This window comes from Leuciscus leuciscus (genome assembly GCF_965113295.1).
Source record: "Leuciscus leuciscus genome assembly, chromosome: 14".
Classification (NCBI taxonomy): Eukaryota; Metazoa; Chordata; class Actinopteri; order Cypriniformes; family Leuciscidae; genus Leuciscus; species Leuciscus leuciscus.
Window position 1 is genome coordinate 15973968 of NC_138738.1, and position 24382 is coordinate 15998349.

The following is a 24382-nucleotide window of genomic DNA, read 5'->3' on the forward strand; positions in this document are numbered from 1 at the left end:
CCCAGTTGTGCAGGTGGGGCATGTTGTCACACTGCATTACAATGTGCCCCTATTAGAAATATGCTATTATATTCTATACTTTTATTAATTCTATTGAGAAAACATGAAAAAAGGGTGAATAAAGACTAAGAGTCAATGTTCAGAAATTACAACATTGTTTTGAACTATGTTGTATAGCTGTGTTTTCCTGTGTTCATAGTCAAAACTCCAAAATGAGTTGTATTTTATTTAGAAAATATTTTAGTTTGTCTTGTTTTTTGTTTTTTTATTAGATCAGATAACATTTTAAGCTGTCATATGGTCATGTTACAATGTGCCCCTCACATGTTACAATGTACCCCACCTATGGGGCATGTTGTCACATTTCACTTCCATTCTTTCGGGGTATGTCAAGAAAAAAGTATATACTGTATTGATAAAACAAAACCACATAATTGTACTAGACATGTGGGAAATTAATGTGGGAAAAAAATAAATACTCTGAACCATAAGCAGATTTACACAAACTGAGAAAGTCAAAAAGCGTTACTTTGTGCCCCGCTCTCCCCTACAGCATCTATTATGCCTATACTTTACCATGTAATTCATATAAACAGTTCATTAAATTCATAATTATAAATACAATTTCAATGTTGGGGGGAAAGTTCATGTCCCATGCTAGTTGTCAAAATAGGCTACAGTTTGAGTATGGGAACCAGAAATAAAGAAGTAGATGTAGATGGTTTGTAGCTACTTGAATGTCCCAGTTAGCTTTCCTCATGCTTTACTCTTGATGGCCATCTGCTGGTGAAAGGTAAAAAATACTTTTTGTAGGCCTACATTTAGTATGACAAAAATCGTGTTATTTTAGTTGTTGTTTTTTTAAGCAAATTGAAATCTGATGTTTTATTTTATTTATTTTGTTAAAAATGTTTTTCATTTAATGTTTTGCCTAAATTTCTTGCAACTCACGTTTTTAAATTTGACATACCGGTACGAATAACAGAAACCTATATTGTTGGCTGCGCCCTAAATACATTCAAATGAACATACAAAAGCATGCAGTTAGGATGATCTTTAAAACAAAAACAAAACAAAAAAAACACTTAATTTAGAATATTTTACAAAAATAAATTGATTTATTTACCGTGCAGACGGTTACCTGTGAAGCTCCCTTTAAAGCTGATCCAGATTTAGCCTCCTATTCACAAACTCCATCCGCAACACAATTACAAACCTGCGCGTTACTGATCTCAGATCGGCTTAAAATGGCATTCTTTAAGCTTGTCAGACAACCATAGACTGCACGCAACACGATGTGGTAGTCCAAAATGATGCCAGAAAACTCATTTAGATTTTTATTCATGGTTTTGAAAAATATATTTTTTCACAAACAAAAACAAAAACAAAATTCGGACTGCGCTCATTCTTTAATCTCTCACAATTTTTTCGACCCATCTCATTTTGTTCAGGCAGTAGCAGGGAGTCTCAATCGTGGAAAAAGCGCCAAGTTCTACATTTACAGCAGCCAGGCGCGCGTAATATAATGTCAAGTTGTTTATGTTTAAAACAAAACTGCGTACTTTGGATCGTCTTTTCCGAAAATGTAACGCATGAATAATAGGACTCATTAGGTAAGACCATTAAATGTACTTCTATTTCTTATTACGTAATTCTGAAACTAACGTTACTCTTGCAGAAATGAACGTGCATGTTGTGTGGGCTGGGCCGCTAACGTTACAGTTAGCCACACTGCTATGTTCCTTCATACATATGAATTAATAATGATCATACTACGGATTTCAAAACAATATGACGCGAATATTAAACATTAAACGATTATATATAAATAAAAGTTTGATAGTTGGAGTTATTTATAGCAGATCAGCTTCAAGTATTTCATAGGGCACATCTGAGCCCAAGGTTCTCACGCGGTTCGTTGCTTGTCTTCAATATTTTGAGTGAGTGCGTTAACGTTACGTGTTTGACATTCGCTTTACTTTCTCTTTTATCTTCTTTAGTGAATGGTTAAAATGCCCGGGTTGCATAGTGAAGGTGGAGTGGTGGCTGCAGCGGGCAGTCCTGTGAAGAAAAGCAAACTCTCTCTGAAGTTCTTCCAGAAGAAGGACACCAAACGAGCCCTGGACTTCTCAGAGCCCCCAGCAGAAGATAGCAGTGCCGCTGAACCAGAAGAGACTACTAAGTATGGCATGTTGTTATTGTGCTATCAAATATGGATTATGTTGAAGTACCATATTATTTTTCCTAACTGTTCCCACTTTTCCCCCTCAAGTCATGACCAGGTTGTGCCAATGCCTTGCCCTTCATCTCCTCTTACTGGTGAGAAGCGCGAGAGCCTGGTGCCCTTTGTAGGGTTTAATAATTTGGGGAACACCTGCTATCTGAATAGCATCCTTCAGGTATGCAGTTCAGCTTAGTTTATGTTTTATTCATAACACTGTTCTTAAGGCAAGATACCACAGGTGAATATGGTTTCAAAAAACAAAACAGACTTATAAATCAGTATACTTCTGCACGTTGATTCATCACAGTACAATTAAAGGGATAGTTAACCCAAAAAAAGATTGTCATTATTTCCTCACCCTCATGTTGTTCCAAACTTCTGTTGAAGACAAAAGAAGATATTTTCAAGAATGTTGGTATCCAGACAGTTGACAGTAGCCATTGACTTCTATGGAAGTCTTCTTTTTTTTCCTACTATGGAAGTCAATGGCTACCATCAACTGTCTGGTTACCAAAATTATTTAAAATATTTTCTTTTGTGTTTAGCAAAAGAAGGAAACTCATATAGGTTTGGAACACCTTGAGGGGTGAGTAAGTAATGACAACATTTTCATTTTTGGGTGAACTATCCCTTTAAGATGATTGTTTTGCATGGCAAGTTTTCTAAATTGTTATGTTTAAATATGCAAATGATCCATTATCTGATCCATATAATGATCAATTATTATAATTGAACCCCTATGTAAAAATATAGATTAGGAATAAATTTGTAAAGTTTATTTAAGTGTATGTAAGTGCTACTGTAGTGGAGATTTCTGCCTCAGTTCCCCCCCAAAAAATGAGAAGGCAGCATTTAAAAATAAATGCGTGTAGATAAAGTGTAATAAAATAAACACTTAAATGTGTATTTTGGATGTTTTGGTTTCACTAGTCTGAAAGAAGCAAAATGGCCTGAAACCTCAAAATTGACCGGCTATTTTGCCTGTAGTGTTTTGCCTTAAATATCTGCATATTAATATTATAGTAGTCTGGACAATTAAACTGGACTAATTAAACAGAGTTTACCCTTCTTACAAATTTCAGGTCTTACATTACTGTCCTGGTTTTAAAGAGGCCATCAGATCTTTGTGTCATTTGGCTAAGCTGAAAGACCAACAGCAAGAAGATGGTGCCAAAAATGAGGTGGGTCTTAAAAAGAGGTGGGGGGTTGTTTTAAAATATAAAAATAAACAAAACATTTGTTTTATATTTCCACACAAAGACGCATCATATAGCCATATAGAGGGATGTGGGACACGAGCAGGAATAAGACCATCAATCTCTTTTCTGATATCTTCAGGTTTTCTACTTGTTGTAAAAGGTCTGAAGAGTGAATTTTATCTTCCACACGGGCAAGACATTTAGGCTATGTTTGATTTTGCGCTGCAAGAGAAAGCGAAACTAAAAGAGTACAAATATAATAGGCCTAATTAAAAGTGAACCAAGGAAGAGATGTTTATAATCCCCTTAGAAAATGGGTGAGACGTGAGTGAAGATTTGGGAAAAGAAACAAGAGATTCCATGTCCAGTGGAATAACTAATGGAATAATGTTAAATTCGCTGATAATCGAGTGACCGGATCGCAAACCAGAATTCAAAGCTAAAATGTATGGGCTCACGCACAACTCTCTCATTCGTCATGAATCCAAATGTTTCCATGGCTGCGATGTAACATTTAATTGCTAACCTATTATTTATTTTGTAAACAAACCTTTGTGCTTCACTCGTGTCATAATATTCAGGTGCTACTCAGCCACCGCGGTGGTGCGGTTGTCAAGTTTACCGGCACAGCCCAAATTTAGAAAAAAAGATCTACATTTGTTACATTGATAAATGTACTGAATTAGCTAATTGGATACATGTACAGAATATATTAATATTGCTGCCTTGACTATAGTTGATTGCAATTAACATTGCATGTTTGATGTTATCAGGGGGACTCTGGAGAGAATGCCCTACCTGTTCCCATGGAGCTTCTGGGCAGTTTCCACAGCCTCATCTCCTCTGTGGAACAGCTGCAATCCAGCTTCCTGCTTAACCCTGAAAAATACAGCGACGGAGAGCTTGCCACACCACCCCGCAAGCTACTTAACACGCTCAGGTAATGCCAGAGTGTCGTTCAACAACATTGAAAAGAGATTTAAACATCTCATTGAGTTTTTCTTGCCACAGTCACCTTGGCTTTAATGAGTTTCTAGACTAACCTGTTCGATTTCTCCTCTACAGGCAGCTCAATCCAATGTATGAGGGTTACTTGCAACATGATGCACAGGAGGTACTGCAGTGCATCCTAGCAAGTATCCAGGAGGCCTGTGACACTATCAAAAAAGAGCAAACAGACAACCAGAAGGAGAGCACAATGAGCAATGGAACGGGGGAGACCACACACGAGGATGATGGGAGCTCAGACGGCCAGCTGAGTGGAAAGAGAAAGAGCGACACAGAAGCAGGCAACGCTAAGAAGAAGCCAAAATCTCAATGCAAGGCAAAGAAAAATGAGGAAAATGCGCCTATGACCCGCTCTAAACGCAAGTCCTTCAGTGACATAACCACAGAGAGTTCGGAAACTAACCACAAGAATGGAGCAGAGGAGCAAGAGGAAAAAGAGCAAGAGAAGGACAGAGGGAGCACCACAGAGGAAGAGAAGAATGACAGTTCTCCTAAAGAGGTGGGGAAGAGGACAAGGAGAGGGAAGCTTGGCTGGTTGAAACCGTCTGGGAAGCAGCCTAGCATCTTCTCGAAGTTCCGCAGCATGGGACGTATTACTTCACACATAGGAGGGAGAGGGGAAATCAAGAAGAAATCCGATTGTAGTGCCGAAGAGAAGCAGGAGAAGGATACATCTGAGAACGAGAGCAGAACTCAAGGTGTTAAACAGAGTCTGGGAAAGAGTGAAGGTAAATATATTTGTCAAAGTTTTGCAATCAAATATCATCTTCTATCCAGATTTTTTTTAGAAACAGAAAATCTGTACTATTCACTGACAAATTAATTGTTTCTACATTTGAGCTGGACATTTCAGTTGAGAGAAAAATAATGATGATAATTTATAAACCGAAATTATAAAAATGTTTTGAAGAGCTGCCATGAAATGTAACTTTAGATATAGCACTGTATGTGTGTATATATATATATATATATATATATATATGTAAGGGATAATCCACAGCTAGCCATGCATTAAAGGATTTTAATGCACGACGTAGAGGCGAAGAACCGCCCGACGCGAAGCGGAGGGTGGTTGCCTCTACGAAGTGCATTAAAATTCTTTAATGCATGGCTAGCTGTGGATTATCCCGCTTATACCTTGGTTATTTGCCAAGTTAAAAACAAGTTAAAGCTGTAACTGATGTTCACAGTGTAATTTTTTAACAGACGTGTAAAAATGACGGTTATTTTCTTAAGTTACGGCTCGTTAGTTCTAGCACTCCGTCCACTTTAAATAAAGTAGAGCCATCGGATTGCTTTTATTTGAATGAATCATCACATTTATTTAAATTCATTATTAAAAGAGAGAGACAGAGAACTGAAAGAGAAGGAACAGAGAGAGAGAGAGATGCGTGCGCGAGTTAACGTTACCTGTGTGCGTCTCTTTAAAGTCTAGCAGCTACAGTCCCCTCGTTGCTTAAGCATATAGCTAACTTAATGATTCTTTAATGGATTTATTAAAATTATTTATGAATGACAGGCAACACTGACAGTGACAAGGCAATCTTTATTTGAACTAATCATGTCATTTATTTATTGTTAATTCTTTGTGCCGCTTTTTGTCATTCAACAAGTCTTCTTTTTCGTCTTGTGCCTGGGCCCATTTCTCAAAATTGCCATATTCACCATACAAATTAAACGATATGCAAAAATCATCCATTGAGCCTACCTAAATAAACGTTTTCATATGAGTCTCTCACTCTGCTTGCAAGTGTAACTGTTACTATGGTTACCAATGTTTATAGTAGCGGATTCATTTCGAACTGTAACTGTAATCAAACTGACTGGAACTACCTGTGCATTAAAGGGTTTTACTGCACACCTTCCAGCCAATCAGAATCGAGTATTTAAACAGCCCATGGTATAAATATATATATATGTATATGTCTTTGTGATCAATAACTACAAGCATTGCTTTGTATGATTAGATCTATCAGGCCTGGATGTGCTGAAGTGGATGTTCCAGGGTCAGCTGGTGCTGCGGACACGCTGCCTGGAATGTGAGTGTTTCACAGAGAGGAGAGAGGACTTTCAAGATATCAGCGTACCTGTGCAAGAGGATGAGACCAGCTCCCCTGACTCCAGTTCTGAGAGTGAGTACATTGAAAGCATTTAAATCCATCTTTGTTTGTGTCCATCAGTCAATACATCCTGATGCTGGTTAAAACATTTCATATTTTCATAACTTTATACTTCCTTTTCAGTTTCTCCAGATCCCAAGCCTGAGCTGAAAACTCTCAAATGGGCCATATCTCAATTTGCATCTGTTGAGCGGATTGTGGGTCAAGATAAATATTTCTGTGAGACCTGTCATCACTACACAGAAGCTGAGAGAAGTCTTCTGTTTGACAAAACACCAGAAGTCGTAACAATCCACCTGAAATGCTTTGCTGCCAATGGCTCTGAGTATGTACTCTTGTTTGATTTTAGAGCTTAATTCCTTTCTTTTAACTACTGAACAGTGAAGAGCTCCCATGAGTAATTGTTTAAAACTTTTTTTTGTTGCTGTTTCAGCATGTAAACATTTGGAAAAAGTGTCACCTTGTCTTTAATAGCTATGTTTCCATCCACCTATTTTTATGCGCATTTTGGGATCCTGCATCAAAAACTGCTGGATGAAAACACCAAGATGTGCATAAATTCTAAACATGCGCATACAAGACTTATGTGCTCATTTGAGTCGGATAATTTTTTATCCAATAAGAAAACATGCGCGCACAAACTATGATGGATACACATTTAACAAATAAATTCCTCAGTGCGCATCAAAAAAAATCATGGGACTTTGTGCGATGGGTCAGCATAACTGGACTAGCCAGCGGAATAATCTTTTTGAAATGCTGTTTTGGTTGTTCTGAAATGTCATCTTGCGTTCGGAGGCAGATGCTGCTGTTAGGGAACAGTCATGTAAGAGTTCTGGGAGGGAATTATACCAAACAAGTAACTTGTTATACAAACATTTGTATATACAAAAGCTTGTCCTACATTTCTTAGTTATTTTTAGCACCAGTTTATCAGGATGTGACCATTTTGTTCTCGTTGACTCACTGGATGGAAACGGTGCTTTATTCGTAAATGTTTTATGCAATATTCCAATTTTGCGCACAAGTTAAATTCACAACTTTGGATGGAAACAGCTAATGATTGCATACAAGAAAAAAAAAGGGAAAAAAAATCAATGGGCATGAACAATGTGCAAACATTTTTATTGCCTTTTTTTGTTACACATCACTAAAAAAAAGTCAGAAGTAGACATTTAAAACAAAATAATTGTATTCAGTCATGTTAAAGTTAATTAATTCTTCACTATTTAACAGGATGGACCCTTATGCTGGCCTTTCCAAGGTGAACACACCTCTGCAGACCCCTCTCAAACTTTCACTGCACGAGTGGTGCACTCAACCTGATTCTCCTGACCAGAGCCATCACTACGAGCTCTTCGCCGTGGTCATGCACAGCGGAGTAACCATCAGCAGTGGTCACTACACCACTTACATCCGCATGATGGATCTCCATCGCACCAATCTCAGGCCTCAGTCTCAGGATGAAGAGCAAGACCGAGACACAGAGGAAGACCCGAAACAGAAGAAAGAGGAGGCACCTCAAACAGATTACGATGACGGTGAGGTGTCTTTCAGCTTGTCCGGCAGGAGCCGCAATGTGGCAAGAGCCAGTTCAACAAGCAGCATGTCCGGCAAAGCAGGAGGCAAGAGGAGCTCCGAGGGTGTTGGGCTTTTAGGGGGACAGAGGACCGTCACCAGTTATGAGCTCAGCAACGGCAAGCAAACCAATCCAGAGAAGGCTTCCAGCTTGGCCAGTCGTGCCACCGGTACTCCGCTTCAGAACACTGTGAGGAAAGAGACTGAGGAAGAGGGAGCCGATGCTATGGGCGACGAGACCCAGGTGAGTTTTGACCTCGCTCTGCGAAACCTTTTGGACTTTGAGGGAAAGTGGATGCTGTTCGATGATTCCGAAGTAAGACTCTTTGAAGAAGAGGACTTCCTCCGAGCCTGTTCTCCTGAGACGTGCTCCACCTCTACACCCTACCTGCTGTTCTACAAGAGAGTCTCTCAGTGATTGGATATGGACACTCCTCAGTTATGAAGTTTTACTGTTAAGACATGGACTATGAAAGTACATTTGCAGGTAAATGGAAAAGCAAGTCAGGATATGTTAATAGTTTATACATACGTTTGTGTAACAAGTGTCAGTGGAAAACAAATGTGAAACTTTCAAGGCTATGACATTTGTTGCCACTTTTTTTCCCCCTCCTCTCTTTTACTGTTTTTGTACTTTGCTCCTTTCTCTTGTTCAGCGAGTCCATGTCATTTGCTTTTCAAATGCACCTTGGCACTTACAGTAGTGCATGTGACAGTTTCCCTGTACATTCAAGCATTCCCTTGAAGCTGTAATGAATAACACAAAATGATTTTCTTGTGCACTGATATTTTATATATTTTTTTAAAGATCAATTATTCTTGCTTGTTTGGGTTTTGTCTTGAGTATGAATTCAAATTTTGACATTCCTCTTTTGGAGGCTATTGTTAATCCTTAGTAGATTTCATGTTAGTCTCTTAATTTAAAATTGGAAGGCACAGGCAATGTTTAGTTCCCCGCTGCAGTTATGATCTATTATTTGGCTGTTTGCACACAGAGAATCAAATTTAGTTTAAAAATGTGGTTGACTTTGAAAGTACAGATTATTGATTGCCTATAAATGACCACAGGGATAAGTGACCTATTTTTCTATTTTTATAGTTTATCAGCCATACCTCAGTCCAGTCTAAGAAGCTTTTCTCCTTTTTTCCATGTTGTGAGCAGGCCCAGACATTAGTTAGATCTCTATGAGCAATAAATAAAACATTTCATGGAGAATCTCTATTACTACATGGCATTCTGTTGTGTATTTGAGAAGGGAGGGGAAATGAAAATATTTTATATTACTGGTTATGTAGATTTTTATTTACCACATTAAAACACCAGCATATAAAATTGTCTTTTGGTGCACAGTTTCTTTAACACAACCACACTGGAATGGCTATTAGAGTTGTTTATTTAGTAAAATATTTAAAGTAAACAAAAGGTACATAAAACTACATAATGCTGAAAAAAATTCATCACCTTTTTTGCTTTTTCCATAAGGATTAAATAAACTCTTAAATTGTACCGTGACTATTAAAAATACACTGGGATGAAGTAAAAAAAACTTAAATTAAAAAAAGTGCACACAGGAATTGAATATAGGTTTGACACATTGTATGCTAAATTCACCATCAGTTCTTATGATCATGTAACAGGCCATTTTGTAAACAAATACAAAATTAGAATGATGTACCAAACGCCTTAACACTTAACTTTTTTCTTTATGGCAAAAACACTGATGTGGTGAGGAAGATTGATATATACAAATAAATAAAATTGCATGTTCTTTTTATTTCTTCAGTCTTCACACGTCTAGCTTGCGAAGGCTCATTCTGCTAAAAGAGTCTCTGAAAGAAAAAGAAAAGCTTAATGTTATGAAAGAAGAGGAGTAAAACTATTTCATGAGGAATCAAAAGTTATATTAATGGTAAACAAAAATGTTTAAAAAACATCCTTTCAAACAACTTGGCTACCTTGTCAAGCCGTCCTTTTGCTGCTTGTTAAAGCGGAAAAAAGAGGTTAAATGCATTCAAAACACCCACAGCTTTCTGGACAATCATGTCATCGCTTATGATTAACCAAATATTGACCGGGTAAATGTGGCCTGAAGAAAGATACGCATTTACATTTCACTAAATAGAACTTGGTATTAGAGTCCATTTTGATTTTGATTCACAATAACTGAATTCATATTCATTTCACAATATTTGATGTACAAGCTCCCACCGTTATTCATTCAAACAACATAGTTTGGTAAACCAAGTTTCTGCAGTAAGCTAGTTTATCAGCTGCAATATGCATTCTTAACAGCTTTTGACATCATTTGTATTGTCTGACCTGTGTGAGTTGACCTGTAACACAGGTTTGTAGAGTTGTGGGATCTTCCTGTTAATGAGAGGCTGCAGAGCTTCTTTCAGTCTGTGATAGTTCCTCTCCAGCTCTCTCTGATACTCTTTCTGGTCTGGACCAATCAGACTCTTATTTTTGCGAAGGGAATCTTCACACCTGGAGAGGTTATTGAAGGTTGATTGTAGGCAATTTCATTTAACAATTAAAATAATGCATTTGTCTTATCATCGTCCATATAACCATACACAGACTGCAATTATCCAGCTATTTTTAGAATAATAATTACATTACACTGAATGGCATCATCTATAGTATAGAATGTAAACATCATCCCATTTACATACTATGCTGTATTTCATGATTTATGTGATACAAAAAAAGTTTGTCTTCAATGTCTTCAATATACTGAAATACTTGGGGTCAGTAGTTGGACTACTGCAGTCCATGTACATGTAGTGTTAGAGCATCTGGAATCAAACCTCTTAGTAAAGTCTTTGAAGCACAGTCGTAGTTTATTATGGTGCCGGTAGAGTTTAGGATCGCTTGGGATCTCGGACAGAAACACCTGGGCCACCTCAAGAGGGCCCTGAAGAGAAATACAATACATACGTTGGTTAGAAATATTTCAAATTATTTTCTCACTTGACCACTGACCATCACAAAGTTTGCACTGATACTTGGCTGTGCAATAATGGACATTTGATACAAACAACTGAAAAACTATTATTATTATTCATTTATAATTAATTTGTTGTGTATATTTTTTTTTAAAGTTCATGTCCATCAAGTTCCAAACTAATATAAATATGAAAATAAGTCTTTCATTCTTAAAGTATTTAAGTAACTACATTGATCAAATAGTTAGCACTGCTCCATAGTAATGCAATATATTACAAATTCTGGAGGTTGAATTTCCAGCAATTAATTGTATGGTTATGTATACTGTTACTGTGTCATAAACCCCTGGTTTCACAGATGAGGCTTAAGATAGTCCCAGACTAAAATGCATGCTTGAGCTGTTTTAACTGAAAGCAACTAGCACTTGCATATCTTAAAATATGTCAGTGCCACTGTTTTGTCTCAAGATGGTCATCAGTAATGTTTTCTTTTTCCTAAGGGACATTTATAAAAGCTACATAAGTGTCCTAATTAAACTAAGGCCTAATCCTGGCTTAATCTAAGCCCTTTCTGTGAAACCAGGCCCAAATTGCACAAATTAATCCAGAAAACGATGACAGTGATATTGCATATGTACTATTTAGTGAATAGGCCCAAGGAGTCACCTGGTTAACAGTGGTGCCAACAGACCCCTGCAGAACCATCTGCAGCATTTTGGCATCAGATGGGTCCTGATGAGTGGCAAAGGCCAGTTCCTGTGTCTTCTTCTGCATGTCCTCAATGGCTACTTCAATGGGTGTGGAGATGATCTGAAAAGAAAATATTAATGTCTTAAAATCTTTCCTTAAGGTACACAGTAACCTTTTTTTTCAAAATTAGCCACATTTAAATAACGAGTCAATACATCATCAATCTTTCTTCCAAAGTGTGTTTTTGTCTTACCCTGATTCACAATGGTAAGCCTGTTATAAGTGTTTATATTTTAGACCTGACGGGATGTTTTTTGCTAGCCTGGTCCTACCGGACTATCGTACATTTCATTTGTACAGAGCATCTGGCCACTCTCCATTGACAAGCGTTAACTTCCTTGAAGTGCTCTGTTGAAGTTTAAAACTATTGGATCTGCCCAGAGCAACTCTGGATCTGCCATGACCAATCGCTAACGTTTGGTCGTGACGTAACCCTACAACTCAAACCAGCGCACGACCTCAATGTCATCGTTCTCAGCCACTCCCTCTGTTCGCTGATTGGACCGGTAAAAATTTTGTAGGAGAAAACCCACGAATATACCGCAAACCCAGACGGAGTACTGAAGGAAAATGAAAATTGAGCTGAAGTACGTAGGAGGGCGGAGCCAGGCCAGTTTTTTGCGGGAAATTTGTGCAAATACGTCATTCACCCGTGCGTGTCTTGTCATATCCACAAATACAGACAAATTGCTCCGTTTACATAACATTGTTGTGACAAAAAGAAAGGTTAATATGGAGCATACTAAATCTTGAACCTCTGGGGAAATGACCGGTTTAAAAAAAAAAGCCAAACAGAGGAGAGCCTGCTGGCAAAAAGAGAATACGACAGCGCTCGTAATAAAACAAGAATCAACATTGGGGAATCAACTAAGGGATTTAAAATGTTGTAAAAAAAGAATTTTATTACAACATTTTGATTTATTTATTACTCAACAGGTAAGGCATTTTGTTGAACAAATAAATTGCCATATTTAGCCCTTTAACAGAGTTCATTGTTAAGCATTATCTATTGTGAAGGGTCATTTCATTATGGTTGTTGTAGACCTGAGCTGGAATTTATTTTAAAGGAAGTCCAGTGTCTATTAAAAGGTACAGTAACGTCTTCAGCTAGTCAGCTTGAGATCCTTTCCATCTAAACTGGTTATATCTCTTATGTGTTGTAGAGAATGTTTTATGAGCAGTAGGGTTAACTTTATTCATCAGCACAGTCACGCAGAGCCGAAACACAACCAAAACAATGTTTTCATAGTTTTCATATAATTTCAGTCTAGCGTGAATCCCTATAGAAGCTTTCACAAAGCATGCGTGTTTGACTTACCTCCTCTTTGTGGATGATGTTGATGCGGGTCTTGATGTAAGGGAAAGCGTGGGAGGTGGTGAGGATGGTCTTTCGTTTAAACTGTTCATGCAGGTCACCGTGAGCTCTTCCATCGAGTGTGAATGGCGTGCAGTACACGAAGCGCCGCAGGTTGTAGTTCTTATCAAAGTAAGTGATGCGGTCCTTCATTTCATAAGTGTCAAAATATGGTTCAACATAAGTGATCTGAATAAAGGCCTGTGATGGAGAAAAGAGATATTATTCTCTGTGCAAAGTATTATCGTTTGATTTCCATACACACATTTTGCACCATAACGCAGCACGAAAACACACCTTATTTGGGTCCAATTTACACTTGTCGACTGGATTGGAATCTTTAATGACTTCTACTTGATCCTCACCAAACCTTTCACCATAGAAACTCTGAGAATTAAGACAATAACGGTCAAATCACTCTCTACTAAAGCATGTGAAACAGAAAATGCACCCATGCAAACAATTCCAGTGTCTTGTACCTCAAGTCGATGTGAGATTTCTGCTAGCTTGGTGATGGCTGGCTCTTTGTATACAAACTCCTGCTCATCCAAGTCACCAAATTTAGAACCGTAAAATCCAACTCTGAAATAGGTGCCAAACATTCGCTTTCCATCCTGAAACAAACAAATGTGTCAGTTACTAATTTGCTGTCAGTTGAAGCTACCATTTCAAAATGCTAGATAACATGGAAATATAAAGTCTGTTGATACTCATGTTGATGTGCATGGCTTTACTAAAACAGTTACTCATAAAGAAAGTTAAAGTGCAATGAGGCAAACACAACATTTTCTCTTGGCAGCAAGTTATCAAGTGACAACAGCAATGGAAACATTGTCTGGAACATGTTTACATGAATAACCTGCATTCAACTCTGGCAATGATTATGCAATCATATAACAGAGAAATACAGGAAAGCACAGACACTAATACAGTATCGTTATAGTACAAACATCTACCATATTTTAGGATATTTTGCAACCTCCAATAAAGAGAAGTAAAAGGTTAGCTTCTATCCCCTTTTACCATCACTACTAAGTGGTCGTGTGTTATGACAGATGGTTTTTTTTTTACAAATATTGCATAGTTTCACAATTTTACACAACCATTCAAATGTTTGAGGTCAGAGAGGTTTTTTAAAAAGAAATTCATGCTTTTATTCAGCAAGGATGCATTAAAGACAGTAAAGACATTGTCATCTTAATAAAATATGTCTATTTCATGTTTCTTGAGCCCAAAATCAGCATATTAGAATGATTTTTGAAGGCTGACAAGTGACACTGAAGACTGGAGTAATGATGTGGAAAATTCAGCTTTGCTATTACAGGAATAAGTTACATAATAAAATATGTTAAATAGAAAACAGTTATTTTAAATTGAAACAATATTACTGTTTTTACTGTATTTTCAATTAAATAAACACAGCCTTGGTGAGCATAAGAGACTTCTTTCAAAAACATAAAAAAGCTTGCCAACCCCAAACTTTTGAACAGTATATGTATGTATGCATTATTTATTTGATCTTTTTAGGAAGTAGTAGCTGAGAAGAAAGTGAGATATCCATATCAGACACAAAATCTAACTAAAATACATGAGAGTTTGAGCCAAGCTTGTGGATAGTGGTGCAAGCAGCAGTTCAAAACAAAGTGGGACCTTTCTCTGACAACTGTATAAGCAAAGGTGGACATAACAGGAGGAAGACCAGAGAAAACCTCATGCCCTTAAACAGTAAGCAACTGTACTCCGAAGAAGAGAAAGAATGGAACAAAAGAGAACATTTAGGTTGAAGCAAGCTCCTCGTGAGAAAGTAAACGTGCTTCTGTAGCCTAATACACAACGCCAGACTGAAATAGTTATGATAATAGAAATAGAATGGCAGAATTAGTGTACTTGAGTAACAGGGTAGGCCATAATAGGACAGAAAGAAAAGAAAAGAAAAGAAAAAGAATGGTGTTTGTATTTGTACAAAGCCGGGAACATGTCTGAGTGCTCTACACACAGGAAGTGAAGTATCAATAAGGTGCAGATAAGGGCTGAACCAAAGCAGACCAAACATACAGCCAATTCTCAGATTGTGGTTATAAAACAATAGAACAAAAAGCCTGAATAGACTTTGGTCAATGTCTAGCAAGACATGAAATTCCAATGTTAATTTGTGTAATTTATCCCATATATTATAAGTTCCTGAAGAAGTAACATAATAAAAATACTACCATAACTGCGTTCTTTGGTTCAGATAATAACGAGCTGTTCAAAATGGTTATAAACACATTAAATCATAAGTAATCAGTAAGCCTAGATGGAAACATTAGTTAAAGAGAGCTAAGCATTTAAAAATTAGCCAAAATAATGTATAAACAAACATGTAATAAAACTGTGTGGATGATTGATGTTCCAATTCTGTAGAAATCGAGTTTTGGGGTGCAGATTCTGTGTGGGCCTGGTTACCAGGTGTTCTGAGATGGTTCAGCCCGTCTCTGGTTCATTGTGATTGTCATAAAAGCTACAGAAATAAACCCTCAAACTATGAACTTACCACAAGACACAATAATTAAAGTGGGAAGAGGAGGGGTCAGCAACCAGGGAAATAAAAAAGGAGAGAACAGAACATATTTTAATCAGGAAACCAAGAAACTCTTTGAAAGCTAAACAAAACACGAACACAAAACAAACAGCAATACTACCAAATCAATACTTTACAAAGAAACACACACACAAACACACAAAGACTAAAACCCAACAATAAACATGCAATGAGGAAGAAGCAGGCAGTGAAAAGTGCACTAAAGGGTCTTTATTAAATAGACAATTAGGAGACAGTGCATTCCTGGTGTAATGCTGCAAATATGAAGGTTTTGTTGACTCGCTGCCATGCAAATAATCAAGTGAGATTAATACTAGTATACAAACATATTGGTGTAAATGAGAACTCAGGGGTCGATTTAGTTTGCAATGAAACAAAAGCTTATATAAAAAGAAGGTCACTTGGATGTCACTTTCAGCACATGAATATAGATTTTTAAACTGATGATCACCAGGACGAATCCCTTTAGAAGAAGAAAAACGCATAATTTACCAAGATACCAAAAATGTTCTGATATTTTCTAAGAAGCTTCTATCCCTAATTCATGCTATTCTTCATTTGTTAAAGACATACCCCAAAGTTGATAATCATGTCACTGTTAACCCACCCTCATGTTATTCCAAACCTGTATGACGTTCTTTCTTCCTTGGAACACTAAAGATGATTTGATGAAGACAACACTGGTTGCTATTTTTCATACGAAGCACAACAGTGCCTGCCCACTTTTTCAGCAACCATGGTTTCCGGTTATAAGCCCTGAACTAAACCAACCAGCAACAAGTTGAATTGCATTACAGGAATCCAGCTGTTAAACACAATTAGTTCTTAAAATAAGTGTGACCTGATGACTTCAACAAAAGCATATGCCATCCATTTGCAACCTCAGAGTTCAGAGTAGGTTTGTCTTTAAAGTTGTATAGGTTATCATTAACAAATCAATTTTCCTATGGAGAAAATGAATGGGATTGTACTTCTGGAACCTGATTGTTGCACTCTAATGGACATAAATGTCTGTTGATATTGCTGTCAAACTCCAAATTGTTGGAAAAAAACACTATTAAATTGTCATAAAAGTGATTATATTCCAAGTCTTCTGAAGTCACACAAACAATCCAAAAGCAAAAATAAACGTGTGATGTGATTTTTGTGATGGATCAGTTGATCCAGTTCACACAATATACATGACTTCTTAAAGAATCTGACTCATTAAGTTCAAGTTAAACTTATTGACTCGATGATCCGGTCGTAAATTTGGGCGACGTCTGAAAGCTTAGGTAGCTGACTTGTTGCCTCACTGCCCTGTCAGGCAATGACTTTGCAGGCAGCATTGGTGCACAAACATACCTCATGAAACTGATATCGGACAGGATTCTGAGGCGCTGTAACGGTTTAATGATCTACAGCAAAATAAAAGCAAGCTTTGGTGATAAGCAAATATTTAATGACTAAAATAGTAATTTCTCACTAGAAATGGCATCAAAAGTGGAAAATGTTGGTCAAAAACATACATTTACATAAAAACTGACCACCAAAACGCAACTTTAAGACGGCATCTTTATTTTTTTAGCTTAACTGTCACAGAATGGAACCAACAGGATTGTGGTCAAAAGGCAGCGAAGGATACATCTAAGCTGCCTTCAAAATTCAATCAGATGAAGGTATCTCAGGAGACAGGAAGTGAAGCTTACATTGGATTCGGAAGTGGATTGGTGCCTTGATGCTTTCCTAGCTTGGAATGCATCCCCCGAAGGTAGCGTTTTCTAAGCTTTCGAAGCTTGCATGGTCTGTTTCATGGTCCCACAAAGCCATTTTATAATTTCAGAAAAGTTGGAATATAGAGCACGAGTCATATTGACCACTTTCATGGTTCTTTTATGTCCTATTTAAAGTCTGATAGCTCCAACTCCAGTTGCATGAAGAAACCCTTATATTATTCAGAATATCTCCTTTTATGTTTCAGGGAACAAATAAAGTCATACAGGTTCGGAATGACATGAGGGTGAGAAAATTATGACAGAATTTTCATTTCTGGGAAAACCGATCCTTCAAGGTTATCTACATGTCTCGCATAAATCGAACCCTGTGCTTTTGAGAGACAAGACATAGATGGCAATGCTGATGAGAGAGAGGATGAGGAAGTGAAATGAGGCATTCGTGAATAAATCTGTTATTAGTGTTCACAGTGGCTCCCATGCATGGCCTGTCAAATTTGACAATGTTAACATCGCTTTTTCCTTAAAAAAAGAGAGAGAGAGGAAGATGAGAAGAGGGATGCTGCTGCCCACACACCACTGACAGCAGTCCCATGGAAAGAGAGATGGAGGGATGGACGAAGAAATGAAAACGTCCATAAAAAATGTTAATGGGTCAAATTCAAAGCATAGAGAGTCATGATAAATGCCCACAGCTTGCACGTAAGGGCCAAGCATTAACCATGAAGTTTAGCACCTACCTCCCAGCCTGTGCTCTGTATAACAGAGAGAATACAGCACAAATCAACATACACAGGTCACAATCACCCCCTTTAAAAGCCCAGACTCACTGCAAAGCATTGTGGGAAACAATCGGTTTTGAAAAATCATACACTACTGGTCAAAAGTTTGGACAAAGTAGGATTTTTTTCCCAAACTTTTGAAAAGTAGCATATTTGTTAGACTGTATCCGCCATGCATGACTACTCATCCATTTATACCAGATGGAATAATATAAAAACTATTTTTAAAGAAAAAAAACAGTGTTTTGGGTGGTTCCCAGGGATTTTCTATACAGACGCTAAGGTGCATGTCGTGTTTTTTAGCATGTTGCTATGCAGTTTCTAGGTTATTCTGTGTGGTTACCAGGTAAAAAGGGTCACCCCATGCCTCTATGATATTCTGGTCACCTCTTTCAATCTATGTCTTTGGGATTTTTTTGTGTAAACTTCAAGTGTTGACTTTTCACAAAAGTTTATAACACACTTCTCATCAACGGTATCATTTATATCGATAGCACAGATAGAGTAGTTGTTCAAATCATTAACCCTATGTACAGTATGAGCAAGGCCCATTCACACCAACGATGATAACTATAACTATGACGTTTTAACAAGCATTCAAACTCTCAAGCATTCAAACAATAGCAAAGTCCACACCACAACTATAACATCACAGGAACAATAACCTTGGAATCCCTTTCAAAGCATTTTTGCAGCTGATGAATGATAAAACATTAACAGCTAGTCAGAGTCCATTTGACTTGAAAGAGCTTGAACAATTAAAGCGGAAGATGACATAACTGCAGACATTATCGTCAGTTGGTGTGGACTCTAATATAGTTATTGTTCTCATTCTTAGTGTGAATACTACTCATAATGCCCAGGAAAACTCACTGAAAAGAGTCCACATGCTCACTGTCACTCTGATGTAGAAGAGATAAACAGAGACATGCAATCTTGATAATGCAAAGTCTCTTTGACATGTCACACATAAATCACGTCTGTGTGTATACACAAGCAAAATATTGCCAAGTTAGACATCTGGCAGATGCTTTGTACTACTAGGCCAAAAATACAAAGTCCTGTTGTCTTAAGGGGTTTTCGCACCGGGTAGTTCTAGGAACTAGACACAAGGGTGGTTCCTCGAGAACTAATGGTTCCCCTAGAAACATTTTCCTGGTTGCCTTCTCACCACCAGTAGGAACTCTGAAGTGACGTAAGCCACGCTAGAGCCTGAGCACATAGTGCTCGCATTCTTTGTGTTCATTAGTTTACGATCTGTCTAATACGTTATTAGATAGAACTATTATACAAAGAAAGTAGACAGTATATGAAAAAGTATTAGCGTTTGCAGTGTGGTTGATGCCCAATATCGCTAGCTGTAAATATATAGGCTATAATCTGTGTGTTTACACAGCTTTTTTTTAAATGGCAGCTGCTGGTGTTTCACGTGTGTTCGGCAGATCAGCGTATACTAACGTCAGTGATAGTTCCTAGAGCTAAATTAGTTCCTCCAAAAGGAGTTCCTAGAACTAAAATCGTTCCTATTTCCTGTGGTTCGAACACGCCAAAAAACGGCTACTTCCACCAATAGTTTTAGGAACTGTGAAAAGGATCCTACGGTGCGAAATCCCCTTTATACTGCTTCACAGCATGCATCAAGAGGCTAACAGTCTTTATTTTAGGATCCAAAACAATGAAAACTCCCTTTTTAAAGCATTTACCTGATGCACAATTTTGCCAAAGGCTTCCTGAAGTTTACCATGAATAGTGGCTAGCTTCTTGGCATCCCTGTTGGCCTCGTGAATAGGAATGAGCACTTTGTAGACTTCGTTCACTGCTTCGTACATACCAGCCTGGAGACAAATAAATGATAAAAGTGGCTAATGCCCGATATAAAACAATATGATGTAATACAGTTAAATGATTGCTGAAGTTAATCCTTTTTTTTTTTTTTGCACAATATATACTCAAAGTATTTTGAAAAGTCTTTAGGCATGAGATATACAGATAAGGTTAGGGTGGGTTTTGTGGTATGGTCAAAAGATTAATTTAAATATTAGTATATAGTAAGTTAATACACACAAAAAAAAAAAGTGGGACCAAAAATTCTAAATTATCAGTAAATATCAGAACATTTATTTTAAAAAACAATGCATTATAATAAATTATTATCTACCAAAATGTAAATATGATACTAAACACTTTATTTAACCAGTTAAATATTATTATACATGTGAATCAATGAAACAAATAGAAATGTAGCCAAAATCATGATAAGCGGTCTTTTAAACAACATAGTAAATATCTCACCATTGAAAAGGAGGCTGCAGCTTGTTCAAGCAACCCAACTAAGCCTGCCTCAGTGAAGTACTTCCCAGAGCAGATACCCTCCTCATCTGGGGACACCACATCATCTGACACAGCAGATTCTTCCAGCACATTAGAGGACATATTCTGTGGTGTGAGAAAACCTCATTAATATATTACAATCAAAAAGTAAATGACTAATGCATCATTATCTTTGTCACATGGTGCAGCAGGAACCTGAAATGTGACACAGCCCACAGGCAGGTACTTGCGGTCCTCCAGCATGCTGAGGTACTCTGCCACCAGGGCGGCGCTGTGTACTAAGCATTGGGCTGCCTCTGCATGGTTATTCCTCTCTGAGTGCTTCCCTGCCATATTTTGCAGCCAAGTCAGTCGTAGGTCTGGGGATGTCTGGTAGCCCTTAGCAATCCTACATAACAGAAAGGAGACATTTGTCTAGATAAATACTGGAATAAATTGTGATTAATTTAATTTTTTTGCATGTTTCTGCAATTGAAGCTATATCATGAAAACTACATGACTTTATTCTAGAAAATTACAAGAATGTTTTTTCCTATACACAAACATCCAAAAGTTTTTTATTCTTGAAAGAATAAACTTTTGAAGAGTAATGTATAGTTTATTAATAATTTTTAAAAATGCAATCAATACTGACAGTAATAGTTAGTTTGTAGTTATTATATATATATATATATATATATATATATATATAAAATATATATAAATATATATTGAAAAATAGTTTTTTAAATTATATATATATATATATATATAATCTATTTAAAAAACAATTTTTCATGCTAGATTAACATCAAGTTAGATAATAGTGTAGCTAATATATTAATGTATAGTACCTGTACATGAGATCAATAAGCATCTCTGGATCTTCTTGATGTTCCTTCATTTTTACTGTGTCCGATAGAATCATGTGAAGGTTAAACACCAGATCTTGAACCTGAAACCAAAGCAAAAATCAGTGCTTTGTGTCAAGAACTAGTAAGTACATTATGGAAACAGATTTGTGAGCTTCACCTGGTCAGGGAAGGTGGTTTCTCTGAGCTCTAGGTCCTCCTCTGCATACGTGAGGATGGTCTTGAGAGAACGCCGCAGAAACTCCTCATTGAAGTTCTGGGATGTACCCACGAGAGACGAAAGGGACATGGTCACTTGCATTTTCACTCGTGCAAAGTTCTGAAAGAAAGAGAAAGAACAAACAAGATAAAGCCCCTCACATACTGTCAACAAAGAGAATAAATATAGACAAAAAAAAGTAACATATATCAGTTTATACATTATACATTTAATAATTTAGTATACAAATAACACATTTTGAATGGTAGTGTATAAAAAAATTCTATAAACAACTCAGCAGTAGAGATATGGCATATTTAGGCTAATACAGGTTATATGTACATGTGCTATATGTACAATGTGCTGCGGTACAGAATTGTACAGACACAATATACTAATATTTATTGGGATTATGACAGTAGTCATAATCAGTAGTTGGGAGTGTGTTTCTCACATTTCCAATCTCAAAGTTCTGTCTCATGAGGAGGTATAGGGAGGCGCTGGCATGGGCTCTGATGGTGCCAATGCTACTGCTACAATTCCTCAGGAGACGCAGGCACAGGTCAGCACACTGCTCTGTCTCCTCCTCAAACAGCAGCTCTGGAAACTAAACACACACATTAAGACTTCACAAGAGGTCACACTTCATAATAAAAGGTACAACATTTAAGGTAAAGAAAGTATTCGCCAAACAAAATTGTATAGATTAGCAGGAGCTAAACTGGTCTAAACTCAACAGGTCTTTGACCTGATCAGCGTTTACTCACCTTTGACACGAGAGCTCTCTGTGTAGCAAAGCAGTGTTGCAAATATAGGGCACTTTGATTGCATGCCATGCTGTGGAGCAGGACCTTCAGAACCCCTCCCAGAATGCTTTCTTTGGACTCGGTCACTGACACGGTCTACATGGCACATAGAGAGACCATAATAGTTACAATAAAAGTCTTCTTTTAAAATATTGACAGTTATTGATAGTGGTTGAGATCATTACCTGAACTATTATTTCTAGCGTATCCAATATGATGAGATTAGCTTCAGTTGCCAGGTTGCCATCAATAATTGCTTCATGCTCCAGTTCAGCCCTGGTCCTGACAAACAATGAGGTAACGAATGTTTAGAATGGTGCAACATGGCAGGTACAACATGGAGTGTATCCTTGAATGCCACCGCAATCTCCACACAAGCATTCAAGTGAGTGCATACAGAGGAAGGATGTCCTCTGCATACAGACCAAATATTGGTACAGACCAAATACATTTGTACTTGAGTACGTTTTTGTCCTAGTCTGTGTTGTACAATCTGTACAATAATAACCTAAACTTTCCCTTACATAGACTTTATTTATTATTAGAATATTTATAATAAAGGAGGAAGGAAGGGAGAAAGAAAGGGATGGAAAGAGAGAGAGAGAGAGAGAGAGGGGGGGGGATGCAGGATGTGTGGGAGGGAGGGAGAGAGAGAAAAAGAAAGAAAGAAAGAAAGAAAGAAAGAAAGAAAGAAAGAAAGAAAGAAAGAAAGAAAGAAAGAAAGAAAGAAAGGGAAGGAGGGAGGAATGAGGAAGGGATGGGAAGGAAGGAAGGAAGGAAGGAAAGCAGGGAAGAAAGGAAGGTAGGACAGGAAGGAAGGAAGGAAGGAAGGAAGGGAAGGGAAGGAAAGGAGGGAGGAAGGGAGGGAGGGAAGAAATAAGGGAAGGAAGAGAAGGAAGGAAGGAAGGAAGGAAGGAAGGAAGGAAGGAAGGAAGGAAGGAAGGGGAAGAGATGAGAAGGAAAGGAAAGGAAAGGAAAGGAAAGGAAAGGAAAGGAAAGGAAAGGAAAGGAAAGGAAAGGAAAGGAAAGGAAAGGAAAGGAAAGGAAAGGAAAGGAAAGGAAAGGAAAGGAAAGGAAAGGAAAGGAACGGAACGGAACGGAACGGAAAGGAACGGAAAGGAATGGAATATTTAAATATAAAAAAATAGACTTTTTACTTTATCTTTACACTTTGCTTTTACTTTGCCTTATTCTATGTGCAAGCATATACTAGTGAGCTTACAAACCTAACTAAGAAGGGCTCCAGGCGTCTCCCATTGTGTGGTATGGTTCCCTTAAACCTGTATGGTACACGATTCATTCAATAGAGACCACACACAAACTTGTCTGTATCGTAGCCCTGTACCAAAGCTTTAAGGAAGGAGAGAGCCATGGCCCTGGCGGATTATTGTTAGAAGCAGAGAGGGTGGACTGTTGTTAAAAGGTTTTTGAAAATGTGGTATAAAACCGTATTGTTAAACTGCATCTCTGCACCTGGAGGTTCACTACGTTCATGTATCATGCAATCCGTGATTAGGCTTTAATCAGTATACTTCATATTTTTTACAAGCCAAATCTAAAATGTAAATGCTACAAAAACAAAACTTGCATTAGCAAAGTATAAATTGAGTATAGTCCTTTCTTTAGTTAGACTTCACAGTTTTATTTATTATTATTTATAATGTATAATTATTTACAAGCCTGGTGCTTGTCCCTTTGAAAAGGGTAAGCCAAGTCAGACCTGTTATTCAATGACATCAAACAATAACCACCAGAGAAATTAATGAAGACCAGTGGTTCTCAACTGAGGGGACGCAACCCACCAAGAGGCTTTAGAAAACTTCCAGGGTGTGCATGTTAACCGGATGCATGAGAAATAGCAGCAAAATACTTTATATGAAGATGGATGAACTAATATACTGTAGCATACAAATAGAAACCCTATATTCATCATGTAGC

General features: G+C 37.5%; 2 protein-coding genes across 10 annotated transcripts in view; one reads left to right on the top strand and one right to left on the bottom strand.

Moving 5' to 3' along the window:
- Positions 1 to 1456: 1456 nt before the first annotated feature.
- usp1 (ubiquitin specific peptidase 1) lies at positions 1457 to 9465 on the top strand. The gene is made up of 9 exons (XM_082136029.1): positions 1457 to 1613; positions 2001 to 2182; positions 2273 to 2399; positions 3307 to 3405; positions 4197 to 4363; positions 4489 to 5159; positions 6399 to 6563; positions 6675 to 6876; positions 7788 to 9465. The coding sequence occupies exons 2-9, from the start codon at positions 2004 to 2006 to the stop codon at positions 8545 to 8547; spliced, it is 2370 nt and encodes a 789-aa protein (XP_081992155.1). The 5' UTR covers positions 1457 to 1613; positions 2001 to 2003; the 3' UTR covers positions 8548 to 9465.
- Positions 9466 to 9505: 40 nt separating this feature from the next.
- The window catches only part of dock7 (dedicator of cytokinesis 7), a 48693-nt gene continuing 33816 nt past the window's right edge, over positions 9506 to 24382 (bottom strand). For 3 of the 9 annotated variants that reach the window (XM_082135992.1, XM_082135991.1, XM_082135994.1), the window contains 16 exons: positions 22630 to 22726; positions 22406 to 22540; positions 22093 to 22245; positions 21600 to 21758; positions 21422 to 21522; positions 20784 to 20976; positions 20550 to 20693; positions 19961 to 20092; positions 18216 to 18230; positions 13662 to 13787; positions 13480 to 13569; positions 13147 to 13383; positions 11745 to 11888; positions 10941 to 11047; positions 10450 to 10617; positions 9506 to 9959 (listed from right to left, as the gene is read on the bottom strand). In XM_082135992.1, coding sequence (XP_081992118.1) covers positions 9917 to 9959; positions 10450 to 10617; positions 10941 to 11047; positions 11745 to 11888; positions 13147 to 13383; positions 13480 to 13569; positions 13662 to 13787; positions 18216 to 18230; positions 19961 to 20092; positions 20550 to 20693; positions 20784 to 20976; positions 21422 to 21522; positions 21600 to 21758; positions 22093 to 22245; positions 22406 to 22540; positions 22630 to 22726 — 2044 coding nt within the window. In that variant the 3' untranslated portion in view covers positions 9506 to 9916. Of the gene's footprint in view, positions 9960 to 9990; positions 10106 to 10449; positions 10618 to 10940; positions 11048 to 11744; positions 11889 to 13146; positions 13384 to 13479; positions 13570 to 13661; positions 13797 to 18215; positions 18231 to 19960; positions 20093 to 20549; positions 20694 to 20783; positions 20977 to 21421; positions 21523 to 21599; positions 21759 to 22092; positions 22246 to 22405; positions 22541 to 22629; positions 22727 to 23670; positions 23725 to 24382 lie in introns of those variants that run through there. The other 6 variants (XM_082135989.1, XM_082135995.1, XM_082135993.1 and 3 more) reach the window with 4 other exon arrangements.

Excerpts from the sequence above, each read along its gene's own strand:
- usp1 (XM_082136029.1), top strand. The coding sequence starts at position 2,004 with ATGGTTAAAATGCCCGGGTTGCATAGTGAAGGTGGAGTGGTGGCTGCA. Across the intron at positions 2,183-2,272 it reads GAACCAGAAGAGACTACTAA|TCATGACCAGGTTGTGCCAA; the intron begins GTATGGCATGTT and ends TTCCCCCTCAAG. Across the intron at positions 6,877-7,787 it reads TTTGCTGCCAATGGCTCTGA|GATGGACCCTTATGCTGGCC; the intron begins GTATGTACTCTT and ends ACTATTTAACAG.